Source organism: Peromyscus californicus, unplaced genomic scaffold (genome assembly GCF_007827085.1).
Source record: "Peromyscus californicus insignis strain IS unplaced genomic scaffold, ASM782708v3 Scaffold_8__1_contigs__length_139910024, whole genome shotgun sequence".
Lineage (NCBI taxonomy): Eukaryota > Metazoa > Chordata > Mammalia > Rodentia > Cricetidae > Peromyscus > Peromyscus californicus.
The window spans coordinates 128,357,279-128,372,013 of record NW_026294606.1 but is presented as its reverse complement, the minus strand read 5'-3'; the positions used below and the strand labels follow the sequence as shown (position 1 = coordinate 128,372,013).

At 58.5% G+C, this 14,735-nt stretch overlaps 1 protein-coding gene and 1 pseudogene across 1 annotated transcript in view; both read left to right on the top strand.

Annotated features, from left to right (window-relative positions):
* Positions 1-11,972, top strand: part of LOC128104719 (adhesion G protein-coupled receptor L1-like) — a 34,358-nt gene extending 22,386 nt beyond the window's left edge. Inside the window, 15 exon segments of the mRNA XM_052729732.1 lie at positions 6,374-7,174; positions 7,986-8,300; positions 8,666-8,769; positions 8,995-9,180; positions 9,368-9,406; positions 9,527-9,710; positions 9,869-9,991; positions 10,435-10,649; positions 10,906-11,031; positions 11,033-11,077; positions 11,464-11,538; positions 11,540-11,605; positions 11,607-11,636; positions 11,638-11,676; positions 11,763-11,972. Coding sequence (XP_052585692.1) covers positions 6,374-7,174; positions 7,986-8,300; positions 8,666-8,769; positions 8,995-9,180; positions 9,368-9,406; positions 9,527-9,710; positions 9,869-9,991; positions 10,435-10,649; positions 10,906-11,031; positions 11,033-11,077; positions 11,464-11,538; positions 11,540-11,605; positions 11,607-11,636; positions 11,638-11,676; positions 11,763-11,957 — 2,543 coding nt within the window. The 3' untranslated portion in view covers positions 11,958-11,972.
* A 639-nt stretch (positions 11,973-12,611) lies between these two features.
* LOC128104606 (adhesion G protein-coupled receptor L1-like) overlaps positions 12,612-14,735 on the top strand; it is a 2,328-nt pseudogene continuing 204 nt past the window's right edge.

Here is a 14,735-nt window from a genome sequence, read left to right as displayed (position 1 = left end):
CCTGCCCGTTCCTGCTCCTTCACATGTCCTTCACTTGCTCAAGCCCTTCGCAGCCACACACCTACAGCATGCTGGCCCCTCTCTCTGGCCCTCCAGCTGCTCTCCCACCCTCCTGTTTCACACGCTTTCTCCTCCTGACCATGGACACACCTGACTTTCTCCACACACCCCCTCCTGCCCCTTCCACATCATGAAAGCCAAAGCTTTCATCTTCCAAGGTTCCTAACTATTGGTTGCTTTATCGCTTACCCTGAGAACACTTCCTATCTGCAAAGGAAGTACTGCCATGTTGGAATGACAGTGCCCCCAAGAAGATGATTTTGGGGAGCCAAGAGCCTGACTCCTACATCTGACTGAGGGGGGCAGATAGACAGGGTTGCTCATCCTCAGCACCTGCCCCTGGCATCACCAGTCTTCCTGCCCACTCTCTCCCTCCATCACCCCTCTGTCCTCTCACCTGCCTTCACATAGCCAGCCCGGAGGTAGGGAGGGCCTCTAGGCAAAAGGGGAGGAGGCAGGACCTTCGGGGTGTCCAAATGAGGGGGCAGGGGAGCAGGAGACCTCCTAACTCTGCCTCCTCTCCCCTCCTACCCAGCTTTCCCCGCCCCACCCCTCCAACCTTTGATTTTTCCTTGCAGGTGAAGCCAGGAGGACGGGCGGGCGAACAGGATCGCTCACTGCTTGTGTAACTTTCTCCTTTTAGTCTCCGCCCTTTCCTTTCAGTGCCTGAGGCCGCCTTCCACCGCCTGAGGGGGATGCCCGTCTGCTCCCCCGAAGCCTCCCCACAGCACTGGGGACACTGCCCATCCGCAGCTGGGGCAGCAGGGAGGGAGGTGGGAAGTGACGTGTGTCTAGGACAGAGGGCTGGGCAGGTGGCGTGAGGCTCAGCTGTGGCTCCTGACTTGTCTGGCTCTGAAACCTGCAGCAAATGACTTAAAATCTCTCCGGGTGCTGCAGACGGAGGCGTGAGTCCTGGAGACCGGGAGTGACAAGCACTCGGCCCTGCGGCCAGAGTGCTCCCAGGAGCACAGCCCCGAAGGCAGAGTCCGCGACTTCACCCCCCAGCACCCAGCCCCGAGCCTGGTTCAGGATGTGCTCAGTGATGGTACGGACGCTCCTTCCCGCCACCTGAGCCTCTTAACGCCTGTGATGGGGGAGGGGTGCTTCGAGAAATAGCGACAGCATGGGACCCAAGCTGCTTTGTGCCCCGGGCCATAGGTTCTAAGGGAGTGGCAGCTGCATGGCCCCCTCTGTGTGGCTTCACTTCTCTGAACCTCAGTTTCCCCAGCTGTAGACAGGGTCCTGGAAGGCCTGGCTGCAAGGGCCTGCACTGTTCCCGCGCCTTCATGAGCACTGGTTGCTGTCACTGTGACTACACTTCACTTCTAACCAGTTACGATTAATGTCATGGTCACTGGAATAGCAACATATAATGAACACAATTCTCTAGAACAGACAGGACGCGAGGCTGGAAAAGTTCCTGGTCCAGGTTCAAAGGTCAAACCAAGATACGAGAAAAAAGAAGAGGCCACAGATCCTTAGATGGAGCGTAGAGACCTAGAGCCCTGGGCCCCCTTGTGTGGTCCAGGAGCACAACCCAGAAAGATGGGCTTTGGGGTTGAAGTGGTGCAGGGCAGGGATGCCAGCTTTAGACTGAGGAGAACGCAGACCTGAGCCTTGCAGACTGCACCCATGCCCATGCCCATGCACAGGGTGGAGGTCATGGACAGGGCGAGCCACAGGTGCTCCTGGTCAGGCAAGAGCTAGTCAGCCCAGGTAAACCATCTCCTGGCCCCCCAGATAATCGGGGTTCAGGAATAACTAAAGCTAAGAAGAACCCAGACACATGATGCTTCATGACTTTCCCTGAGCATATCCTGAGTGCTGGGTCCTGGACAAGGCGCTGGGGGGCCAGAGTCCCTGCAGAACCCAAGCAGGGTGCCTGGAGGGTCTGGTCAGCCACAGGGCCCTGGGCTTTAGAGGCTGGGGTGACCCCAGTGCTGGTGAAGGGGGGCAGGGTGGGGGGCAGGGATCCCACAGTTGGGGGATCACTGGAGTGTGGAAACCCCAGACATTGGACTAACACTGGATTTGCTTTGCAGCTGAGCACAGCCTAACTCTCCCTTCCTCCCCAGGTGCCACCCGTGCGTCATCAAGGGCGGTGGGCAGGGCAGGGTGCAGCTAGGGCTCCTGGGCCCTTGGTGGATTGGGCAGAGCAGCTGAACCTTGAGCCTTCCCCCCCCCCCCCCCCCCGGGAGTGTAGGAGCCTGTCTGCCACAATCTGTCCAGCCCAGTCTGTGTCCCCTCCAGTTCTGTGCCTCTTGTCTCCCCTACCCTGGCTCTGTCCGAGGCCAGGGGCGCCTGCCTGCCTGCCTCTGTTGTTCTGTGTCTGGCTCTACTGCCCTCTCTGTGCGTTTCAGGGGTCCGGAGGGCTTAGGGGAACACAGCTGGACTCAGGTGGGGCCTATTCAGAGGGGAAGGGGCTCAGCCTGTGCTCTCGGCTGGGAGGGGTACTCAGGCCCCAGAGACACTAAATCCCTCCCCTCAGCCCCTGGTTCTAGCAGGGGGTTAGCACACAGGGTGGAGAGGAGCCCTGCGGTTCCTATATCCCCACTGCCTGGTGTCACCCGAGCCAGAGTTCAACTCCTAGCTGGGGCTCCTCTACACCGGGGCCCTCCCGCCTGAGGGTCCTGTCGACCTGCCTGTCTGTACCATAGCAGTCTTTTCGTCTCTTCCCTCCCGTGTGTCTCCCCTGCCCCTTCTCACTGTCTCCTCAGCACCCTCTTACCCAACCCCACCCCCAGAAAAAGGGACTTGGGGGTGGGGGCTGAGATGATGCTACGGAAGGGGTTGGGAAAGCGGAGGAAAGGCAGGAAGAGGGGGCGTGTGGCCAGAAAAGAAACGAAAGCGATTTAATCTTTTTTTTCTCTTTTTTTTCTTGCACATTTTTTTCAATTTGTTTTCTCTCTCTCTTCCGATGCTTAAAGTAGAAGTGGAGCAGAAAGGTAAACGCACTGTCACCACCACTGCCGACCCCAACTCACACTTCGTCCACTGTCCATACTCATGTGGCCCGCCCGCCCCCCCCCCCCTTCTTCTCCCCCCCCACTCGGTCCAGGGATCCCTGCCCCGGTGTCCCCCCAGCACAGCTGGGCTGGGCCTGGTGCTGCAGCACCACCAAGGCCAAGGTCACGGCCATGGGCTTCTCCACCCTCCAGATACTCACCGAAGCTCCTCTCTGAGCCTGGGCAAGAGACTCACCCCACTCCTCCACCTCTCTCTCTCTCTCTCTCTCTCTCTCTCTCTCGCTCTCGCTCTCGCTCTCGCTCTCGCTCTCGCTCTCTCGCTCTCTCGCTCTCTCGCTCTCTCTCTCTCTTCACTTCTCTCTCTACCTCTTCTGGTCCCTGGTCCCTGCAGGGCACCTGACCTCATCTCTCATTTCTTTTGCCTTCCTTAGGAGAAATGTGTAAGCATCCAGGCGGGTGGGGAGGGAGGGACTCCCCAGCTTCCACAGGCACCGCTAGAGGCCTCTCTGTCTCTCCTGCCCTCCTCCCTCTTACTCTCTCCCTCCTCTCTCTCCTTTCCTGTCCCCTTGTACCTTTTGCCAAGTGTTTCTGGTAGAGGGTGGTGGGATGGAGGGAACTCTTTCCTTTGGGGACCAGATTTCTCCTCTCTCTCTGGCTCCTGGTGGCCTCAGTTCCTCTGGTTTGGCGTTTCCAAGGCCCAGAGCTGTTATGGAGCACAGAGAACAAGTCTCCACCCTCCACCCTTTCTGACCAGCCGGGTCCAGTCCTGGGGAGGGTTGTCAGCCATCCCAAGCCCCTGGGAGGGGGCAGCCTGCCAAAGCCCTGGGGTGGGTTGGGGGCGGGCCTCCTGGAGAGGGTGGGAGTGGGTTCTGTCTCGGCACACTTGCAAAGCTGCAGTCAGGGTTTCTTCCGGGCTGATGTGGGAGAGGACCAGGGAGGGGTGGCGGGGGTCACAGACTTGCTCTGGGGACTTCCACAGGCCCCGTAATTTCTTGCAGGGAGCCCCATGGTAGTAGGTGTGGCTGTCTGTTATGGGCTAGGGAGTGGAGGGTGCCTGGCTAGTGGTAAGGCAGGAGGCAATGGACGAACAATGACATGGCCTTCAGGGTCCCTTTCACCTTGAAATTACGGTGGTCTGTGGAGGGCCCCTGCCGGGGAGGTGGGCGGGGTCCCTCTGAGCTGCTCCCCTCCCTCTCCTTCCCGCCTTGCCCATCTCAGAGGCCTGGGCAGCCTCTCCCTTGCTCTCCTCAGTCAGCCCTGCACTAGCCACTCTTCTTGCAGGCTTGGAACTCCGGCACTGGATCTCCTCTCTGGGTCGGGCTGGGGGAGGGAAGAGATGTTGGGAGCTGGGTGCTGAGGTGGGGTCCTTGCTGCCCAAGGCCCCTAGCAGACTCTTCCTTATCTCTTCCCCTTCCTTGGGATGACCTCTAACTGTGTTTTTCCTCCCTGGTACCCTCTGACCAGCTCAGGCCCTCTTTATGAGCACACACCCCTGGCAGGGGTTTTTATGGGGTAGAGGGACCTGGGGAACAGAAAAAAAGGGTGGGGGCCAGGTAGTCTGGTCAGAGGGTACAGACATAACTGATGGGAATGCCAGGGCTAGAGCCCAGGGTTAACTCATGCTAAAGAGGCTGTGTTGCTGACGCCTTGGGCCTAGGGACCTAAAGCCAAGCTGCCCTAGTGCGGGGGTGGGGGGGGCTGGCTACAGATTGCTCCCCTCTTCTAACCAAGTTAGCCTGCTGATGAGCCAGGCTAGAAATAGGCACTAGGCCTGGCTCCTACCCAGAGGTCCCTCACTACTGAAGCTGCCCACCATGCTGGTGCCAAGTCGTCGCAGCCCTCCCTGTGCCCCTGGGGCTAGCTGCTTTGGTGATGGACCAAGCAGGAGCAGAGAATTCACCATAGACCCACAAACACACATCCTACAGCCCTGGCCTGCCTGTGGGTTCTATCATGGAGAAATGAGAGGGAGGTGCCAGCCCTCCTGAAGGGAAGGTTGTCTGTCCCACAGTGCTCAGGGAAGAAGAGAGGGTGGGCCACACTGACCTGCTGGATCACTAGGGTAGGCTAGGAACAGGTGGTGCTGGGCTGTGAGGGGCAAGGGTGGGCAGGCCAGTGGTGCCAACGAGATGCAGTTGAGGTTTTCCTCTTTTCAGGGAATGGGGGGGTGGGGCGGGGCCCCCCACCTTTCTGACATCAGCGCTGCCTTGGTCCCTCCTCCCGAGCCGGGGATGGTCACAGGTAAATCGGGGTCCGGGGCAGGGGAGGTGGGGGGCTGGCTGGGGTGGGCTGGGGCTTTATCCTAGCACCTGGTTCCCTCCCTTGCCCCCTCCGAGCTGGACCTGGGACTGCCCCTGGAAGGGGCTCTCAGTCGGGCCTGGGCCTTGGAGTGAATTCTCTGCTCACCCCCTCTCTCCTTGCCAGCACTAACCCTCTCTTCCCAGGTGGTCTCCAGAACGTCTCCTTTGGAGCCAGGACTTGTGGACACACACAACCCTCCTTGTCTCTCTTCCCTCTGCGCAGCTCCCTCACCCCAAATGTCCCGGGAGTCCTGTCTTTCTCCATGTCCCCACTCCACCCTTGTACACCAGTGTCCATGTGCGCTTCTGAACCTGACCCCACCAGAGACCCTGCCGGCTGGGGCAGAGCTGGACTTCTCCCTAGCCTAACCTGGGAGCTGCTTCCCTCCATTTTTTCCTCCGCTGCCTACTTGACGGGTACCAGCTGAGGGGAGCTCAGACAGCAGCAGGGACCTGAGGAGAGAATAGACAGCTCTAAGCCTCCCTGCCAGAGTGGGTGTGGAAACATCACTCTACCTTGCAGCTTTTGGAGGAAGAAAGTGAAGTTTTTTTAAAAAGTCCATCCCTGCATGGTTGGTGAAGGATGGGATCCCAGCCCCTAGTTCTTCCACAGAGGGAGAGAAGGGAGGCCAGCCAGGGTGCTGATACCTGAACCTTGAGGCTAGCTTGCACTGCAACAGGGGTCCCCACCTCCTACCCCCTGGAGCCCAGTCTAGGAGAGCTCTGGCCGAATCCTTTGTCCCCAGCCTGTGGGGTCTCTAGCAGCCAAGGAAGGGAAGAGAGCACCACCTCCCCACACTAACCCTGCTCTTGATGGTCTCCAGGGGTCACAGCTCCAGGGAGAGGGGCAGCTGGGCAGGGCGGGACTCCCCGCCCACAAACCCCCTTCCCATCACCAGCCCGACCAAGCAACCATGACTGCAGCAGCAGGAGGGGGACAGCATGGTTTCCTCCCCTCGCCATGTGACCAACTTGCCTCTCTCTCCCCTCTCTCCTTGCCTCTGCCCCTCCCCACCTCCTCCCTGCCTACCTACCCACCCGGCCCAGTCTTCGTGTGCCCAGGGACACTGCAGAAGGTACTGGAGCCCACCTCCACGCATGAGTCAGAGCACCAGTCTGGTGCATGGTGCAAGGACCCGCTGCAGGCAGGTGACCGTATCTACGTCATGCCCTGGATACCCTACCGCACGGACACACTGACTGAATATGCCTCATGGGAGGACTATGTGGCTGCACGCCACACTACCACATACCGACTGCCCAACCGTGTGGATGGCACCGGCTTTGTAGTCTACGATGGCGCGGTCTTCTACAACAAGGAGCGCACGCGCAACATCGTCAAGTATGACCTGCGGACCCGCATCAAGAGCGGTGAGACAGTCATCAACACAGCCAACTACCATGACACCTCGCCTTATCGCTGGGGAGGCAAGACCGACATTGACCTGGCGGTGGATGAGAATGGGCTATGGGTCATTTATGCCACCGAGGGCAACAACGGGCGCCTGGTGGTGAGCCAGCTCAACCCCTACACGCTACGCTTCGAGGGCACATGGGAAACGGGCTACGATAAGCGCTCGGCCTCCAACGCCTTCATGGTATGCGGAGTCCTTTATGTGCTGCGCTCCGTGTATGTGGATGACGACAGTGAGGCGGCGGGCAACCGCGTGGACTACGCCTTCAACACCAATGCAAACCGCGAGGAGCCAGTCAGTCTCGCTTTCCCCAACCCCTACCAGTTTGTGTCCTCCGTCGACTACAACCCCCGGGACAACCAGCTGTACGTGTGGAACAACTATTTTGTGGTGCGCTACAGCCTGGAGTTTGGACCCCCAGACCCCAGTGCTGGTGAGGATGGGTTTTGAGGGGTGCGGGCCTCTTAGCATCTGTCACTCCTTGACACCAGAATGCAGGCTCACTGTGCGCTGCTGAGGATTGGAGGTAAAGCGAGTCATGGCTCGGGGCACACGCTGTCCTCATCACCGTTGCTCCTGCGGGGTGTGCCTGTCGTCCTCGGGGCACACGCTGTCCTCATCGCCGTTGCTCCTGCGCGGTGTGCCTGTCGTCCTCGGGGCATGAGGTTCATCGCACTGTTTTACAGGCGAAACCCGTGCACTGCGCGGCTGAGGGATTATCTTACTTGAGGATTGAACCCCAGGATTCTGGGCTCTACCCAGTGACCTGTGCTGCCTGGGCACAGTAGTTTGGGGTAGTTTAGGGGGATGCAGAATCAGACACTTGCTGTGTTCTCATTTTAACTCCAGCTGATGTTCCCATCACTAACCTAGAGCATCCCCAGAACTCTGGAGAGCCTTAGCCAACCGTTACAGAAGGGGAGTTGGGCACCCAGGTTCCAGACCCCACAATCAAGTGTGTCACAGATGAGAGGTGATTACATCCAGACACTTTGACACACATGTCCAGTCCCAGTTCTGGGAGAGACACCTTCTGGTGCATAGTAGTACATTTTTTACCCTCTTCCGAGTATATGGTCTGATGAACGTAGCGTGCCTCTGAGCACAGAAAGGCCAGGGACCCAGGACAGCTTTCCAATTCAATGGATAAGGAGGCTATCAAGGTGCCAAAGGACCCTGTGCTTAGGCACATTGGTGGGTCTTAGGCATGGGTGTGACCCTGTCCTATCCCTTTTACCTTCTAGGCCCAGCCACTTCCCCACCTCTCAGTACCACCACCACAGCTCGGCCCACACCCCTCACCAGCACAGCCTCGCCTGCAGCTACCACCCCACTCCGTCGGGCACCCCTCACCACACACCCAGTGGGTGCCATTAACCAGCTGGGACCTGACCTGCCTCCAGCCACAGCCCCAGCACCCAGCACCCGGCGGCCTCCAGCTCCCAATCTGCATGTGTCTCCTGAGCTCTTCTGTGAACCCCGAGAGGTCCGGCGGGTCCAGTGGCCAGCTACCCAACAGGGCATGCTGGTGGAGAGGCCTTGCCCCAAGGGAACTCGAGGTGAGTGCTGGGAGACACACAGCTTAGCTATACAGGTGCTATCTGCGGCCTAGCACCCAGGGAGCTGCAGGTAATCCGGCCACCTGCGTCAGACTAAAGTGGCAAAGCCAGTTTCGGGACAGATGTGGGACAGCTAAGCAGCCCAGGTACCCTGGGGGTTCCAGGCAAGGTTGGAAGAAGCTTAGTGGAGAAAACCTTCCATAGTGGATCTTGCCTAGGAGGTTCTAACTCTGCGAGGCTAGGGTGGACTGCCTTGTGCCTTTTCCCAAGTGTCCCTCTCCTTCTCATCCTCTGCTCTGTCTCCTCCCTCCTTCCTTGGCCTCTCTTCGTCTCCTTCTCTTTGACTTTCTTATCTGTCTCTACAGGAATTGCCTCATTCCAGTGTCTCCCTGCTCTGGGACTCTGGAACCCTCGGGGCCCTGACCTCAGCAACTGCACCTCTCCCTGGGTCAACCAAGTAGCCCAGAAGGTACCAGTAACTGCTGCCCTTACAGGCAGCCATCCCGTGCCCCCGGTCAGCAGTGGAGGAAAGAGCTTGGGAGACACAAGGGGTCTCCTGTTACCTAACCCTTGCGTGGGAGGGGGCCAGCAGAGGGAGAGGGCCTAGGCAGGTGGGGTGTGTGAAAAGGGAATGGAGGGCAGGGCCGGCCAGTGCCCAGTAGACCTGAGGCCCTGGCCTCCCTGCCTCATACAGATTAAGAGCGGGGAGAACGCAGCCAACATCGCTAGTGAGCTGGCTCGTCACACCCGGGGCTCCATCTACGCTGGGGACGTGTCCTCGTCAGTGAAGCTGATGGAACAGCTCTTGGACATCCTGGATGCCCAGCTCCAGGCCCTCCGGCCCATTGAGCGCGAGTCAGCTGGCAAGAACTACAATAAGGTAGGCACCTGCACCTGCTGCCACCCCACAGTGGCCAGTGAGGGACACCACACCCCAGGGGCTGCTGGGCTTCACTGCTGCGCTTCCTTGAGTAGTCCTCAGAGGTGGGGTTCCTCTGGGGGAGAGAGCACTGTGGCGGGGAGCAGTCTTGGAGTCCCCACCTGTCTCCCTCCATCTCTGTCTCTAGATGCACAAACGAGAGAGGACCTGCAAGGACTATATCAAGGTGAGCTCAGTGGGATACAGCTTGTGGGAGTGAGGGGATGGGAGAGGAGAGGACATCAAGACTGTCCCAGGGAACTCAAGAATGTGGAGGACTCATGTGTATTGTCCCTGCTACACACAGGCTGTGGTAGAGACAGTAGACAACCTGCTCCGGCCAGAGGCCCTTGAGTCCTGGAAAGACATGAATGCCACAGAACAGGTGCACACAGCCACCATGCTCCTAGATGTCCTGGAGGAGGGGGCCTTCCTGCTGGCCGACAATGTCAGGGAACCCGCTCGCTTCTTGGCTGCCAAGCAGAACGTGGGTGAGTACCGCAGTCACCCCAGGACCAATCCCAAACTATGAGTATGTTGGTTCCCCGATTCCTGGGCCTGTGATTTTGCTGCAGGCCTCATGGTATAGCATGAATCCTGTCTGGGGATAGACACTGATAGCATGCCCTTTCTGCCCCTGCCCCCACAGTCTTGGAGGTGACTGTCCTGAACACAGAGGGTCAAGTGCAAGAGTTGGTGTTCCCCCAGGAATACCCCAGCGAGAACTCTATCCAGCTGTCCGCCAACACCATCAAGCAGAATAGCCGCAATGGTCAGTGTCCCGTGGGGTTTGTCCGAAAGCATGTACACACTGCCCACTTGGCACCCTTGAGCTTGACTTTATGGAACACAACGGTGGTGTCTTTTAATTACAGTTTATCTGCCACTGGTATGGATATCCCAAAGCCCTGCGGAGGCCTGGGTTTGCAGAGGGGAGCCCTAGCTCTAGAAGTCATTGTGCCATTTGAGGCTGAGATTACAGAGAGGCTAGGGAATCTGCCCAGGGTCACACAGGAAGTAAAAGTGGGTCAGAGAGGCAGCCTGTATTGTATGTCCTGGCCACTGCTGGACAGTGGCCTTGTGGAAATGACTTCTGAGTTGCTGCTTCACCTGGGACACTGCCCACTCTCAGTGTGTCTGAGAGCCATGGAGCCCAGAGAGAAATGTGGTGCCTGAGGATAGCCACTCTTATCTCCCTGTGCCCATCTTCCTAAGGTGTGGTCAAGGTTGTCTTCATCCTCTACAACAACTTGGGCCTATTCTTGTCCACGGAGAATGCCACAGTGAAGCTGGCGGGCGAGGCAGGGACCGGTGGCCCTGGAGGTGCCTCCCTGGTGGTGAACTCACAGGTCATTGCAGCATCCATTAATAAGGAATCCAGCCGCGTCTTCCTCATGGACCCTGTCATCTTTACTGTGGCCCACTTGGAGGTGAGCTCAGGTGTACCCCTCCCTCCCTGGAGGTCCCAGCATCCTCTGTTTCTGGACTACATATCCCCCACCATGTGTTCACCCACCTGCGAGTAAGTTTCAGCTTTCCCTGCTTCAGCTTGGACCATATGTTCCATAGAGCTGGTGGTCACCTCGGGCCCTAGGCACTTGTCACACCTGTCACTGTCCCCGTAGCTGGTTTGAGGACAGGAATAGCACTTGACAGTCTTGACCACCCTGTCCCACCATATAACAGGCCAAGAACCACTTCAATGCAAACTGCTCCTTCTGGAACTACTCAGAGCGCTCCATGCTGGGCTACTGGTCAACCCAGGGCTGCCGCCTGGTGGAGTCCAATAAGACCCATACCACATGTGCCTGCAAGCCACCTCACCAACTTCGCAGTGCTCATGGCTCACCGAGAGATCGTAAGCTACCCGGCGCTCTGCGGCTCTGGGCGGGCCTGCTCGCTGCTGGCCTGGCTTTGCATGGCCTCCTAGAGAGCACACGGCAATGGGCGATGCCTACAAGGCCAGTTCGGGGGCTTGGGGGGCCCCCAGTCTTGCCTGGGGCATGAGGCCTTGCATCTGGCTCCCTCTGGTCCTGAGGCACTCTGGAGAAGCCATCTGTCATCTCTCCACAAGCCTTCCAGAGCATGAGGAGTTGAGGCCGCACTGTCCGCACAGGGGCGGGGGCCAGCTTGGTGGCCGGGTGGGGTAGCACTGGAGGGCCTTGTGGCCCACAGCCTTGCCTGGGTCCTTCGCTGCAGCTGTCACTAGCCAGGCCCTGAGTGTCTCCCTCCTGCTGTCCCCAGTACCAGGGCCGCATCAATGAGCTTCTACTGTCAGTCATCACCTGGGTTGGCATTGTCATCTCCCTGGTCTGTCTGGTCCATCTGCATCTCCACCTTCTGCTTCCTGCGTGGCCTGCAGACTGACCGCAACACCATCCACATAAAACCTCTGCATCAACCTCTTCCTTGCGGAAACTGCTCTTCCTGGTTGGGATAGACAAGACTCAGTATGAGGTGAGCCAGACTTGGGGCCGGGGCCAGGCAGCGGGAGGGGACCGCGCCACCGGTAAGAACCGCCTCTTACTGATGTGCTCTCCCAGGTCGCCTGCCCCATCTTTGCGGGCCTGCTGCACTACTTTTTCCTGGCCGCCTTCTCCTGGCTGTGCCTAGAAGGTGTGCACCTCTACCTGCTGCTGGTGGAGGTGTTTGAGAGCGAGTACTCACGCACCAAGTACTATTACCTGGGCGGCTACTGCTTCCCAGCCCTGGTGGTAGGCATCGCAGCCCGCCATTGACTACCGAAGCTATGGCACCGAGAAGGCGTGAGTGTCTCTGTTGTCCCCATGGTCTTCATCTGATTGGCTCTTGAGTGGCTGTCTTTCCTTGGGCCAGGGCTGGGGTGGCTAGCCTTCCAGGTATTTCTCCACTCTGATTGTGTTCCGTTTTAGCTGCTGGCTGAGAGTGGATAACTACTTCATCTGGAGCTTCATTGGGGCCCCGTCTCCTTTGTCATTGTGGTGAGTGGCACTCCAAGTACTGGGGTTCCTTGCATTCAGGCTGGTCCTAGACCCTAACCTTGGGCCCCTTGCCAGCTTTTCAAGGCACTAGTGTAGAAACTCTATCAGAACCAAGCAGAGAGGCCAGGGCATGGCTCAGGGGTGGACACTTTGCCCACTGTGCAAAAGGCCCTGGGTTCTAGCCCTAAAATCACACACACACACACACAGGCCTGAGCAGTAGCTAAAAAGACCAGGGTGACTGAGTCCACAGTCCCCAGCGCTGAGGCCAGTGCACCAGCAGCTGTGGTCCAAGCCCATTTCATGCCGAGCCGTGACCCTTGGCCTCACAGCGGTGACAGCAAATAGCAGACCCAGGTAGTGGGCACTTTGGGCCCCTGAAGAGGGAGTTGGAGCAGAAACTGAGCCCATGTGCTGTACTCCTACCCAGGTGAACCTGGTTATTCCTCATGGTGACCCTGCACAAGATGGTCCGCAGCTCATCAGTGCTCAAACCTGACTCCAGCCGCCTTGACAACATCAAGTGAGACCCTCACCCTGTGGCCCCTGAGGTCTCCCAGAGCACTATTCCCCACCGGTGCCGTGCAGTGGGGTTTTCAGCAGGAGGGTATTTATGCATGGTATAGGCCCTACTTAACAGGGTCAGGAAGTGCAGCAGTCCATCTGACCTGTGCTTTCAGGCCTGCAATTAAGATTCAGTGCAAGTCTGCTTGAGGGCATCTTGAAAAGCCGGCCACAAAGGGAGTTTGAGTGGACTGGAAATTTGGCCAAAGTGATAAAGTTGGCAGGGAATGAGCCATCACCTGGAGCCAACCCTCAGTGTCAACCAGCAGGCCTTCCCAAGGCCTCCCCAACCTTAGGCTAGGTCTTTCAGGCGGCACCGGAGGCCTAGGGGCTGGGCTGTCTTCCCTGGTGAGCACCATGACTGCCTGTCCCCCTGGCCACCAGGTCCTGGGCACTGGGTGCCATGCGCTGCTCTTCTTGCTGGGCCTCACCTGGGCCTTTGGCCTCCTCTTCATCAACAAGGAGTCAGTGGTCATGGCCTATCTCTTCACCACCTTCAACGCCTTCCAGGGGGTTTTCATCTTTGTCTTTCACTGCGCCTTACAGAAAAAGGTGAGGGGGCAGAGCTCTCCTTGGGGACAATCTGACCTGTCAGGGGAGGGAGGCCAGGATTGAAAGAGCTCGGTGTCCCCTGGGGCCTCTCGTCTAGTGTGTCCTCTGGTCACTCGCTTCTGTGGAACCATCTAAGTCTGATGGGGGGCTGGGGGATTCAGCCAGCAGTGAGAGTCTAGAAGTGAGGCAGCCTTATAAGGAGGTGGGAGTGCAGAGCAGGGGGCCTGCCAGACGTGAGGCCCAGCTCGGTGCAGACAACTGGAGCCACAGTGTTAAGATTCCCGCCTTAAACCGTTCTAGGAAGAACCGGGTTTTGTAATGATAGAAGGAATGGGTCCAGGGGAACCCTTGTCTGGCTTCAGATGCGTAGCACACACGGTGCACATACATACGTGCAGGCACAACGTCCATACACACACAAGGGCTGAGCATGTGGCTGAGGTGGTAGAATGCTTGCCTAGCATACATGAAGTCTGGGTTCCATCATCAGTATCAGGATTTGGGCATAGCGGTGCGAGCCTAGAATTCTAGCCCGCGGGAGCCGAGGGCAGGAGGGTCAGGAAGGTTCCCTGTACCTGTAGTACATGTTCCTTAAAGATGTGTTGAGTTGGAGAATGAAGAAATGAAGGAATGAGGAAGTGATGGCGGTGAGGAAAAGAGAATGGGCCAAAATGATAGCCTGAATGCCGGGCCCCCAGGGTGTGGATGGCGCAGGGTTCCTGTGGCCTGCCCGCTGACGGTCCCCCTCCGCAGGTGCACAAGGAGTACAGCAAGTGCCTACGTCACTCGTACTGCTGCATCCGCTCACCCGCCCGGGGGCTCGCACGGCTCCCTCATGACCTCCGCCATGCGGAGCAACACCCGATACTACACGGGGACCCAGGTACCCGGGAGGGGAGCATGTGCGAGCACGTCTCTCTGGGGCCAAGAACCTGGAGGGTGGGGTGTTCCTAGAGATCCCCTCATGTTTGGGCTGTGTCCCCAGAGCCGAATCCGGAGGATGTGGAACGATACCGTGAGGAAACAGACGGAGTCCTCCTTCATGGCAGGTGACATCAACAGCACTCCTACCCTGAACCGAGGTGAGGTCTCCCCTGGCCCAGGCTCCTCTCTCCAGAGCTGCTCGCCCCAAGTCTCTGGGCTGCCTTGTACCTCGAACCCTTCCTTCCCTTGGGCAGGTACCATTGGGGAATCACCTGCTGACCAACCCTGTGCTGCAGCCCCGTGGGGGCACTAGCCCGTACAATACACTCATCGCGGAGTCTGTGGGCTTCAATCCTTCCTCGCCCCCAGTCTTCAACTCCCCAGGTGAGGACGCTTGGGCCGGCTGGATGCCAGCCAGGGACGAGCAGAGTCCCAGGTCGGGAAGCCCAAGGGCAGGTCCGGAGGGGCCTCTGCTTAGCTCACACTTGTCCTCTCTTCTCTTGCTGACTGGCATCC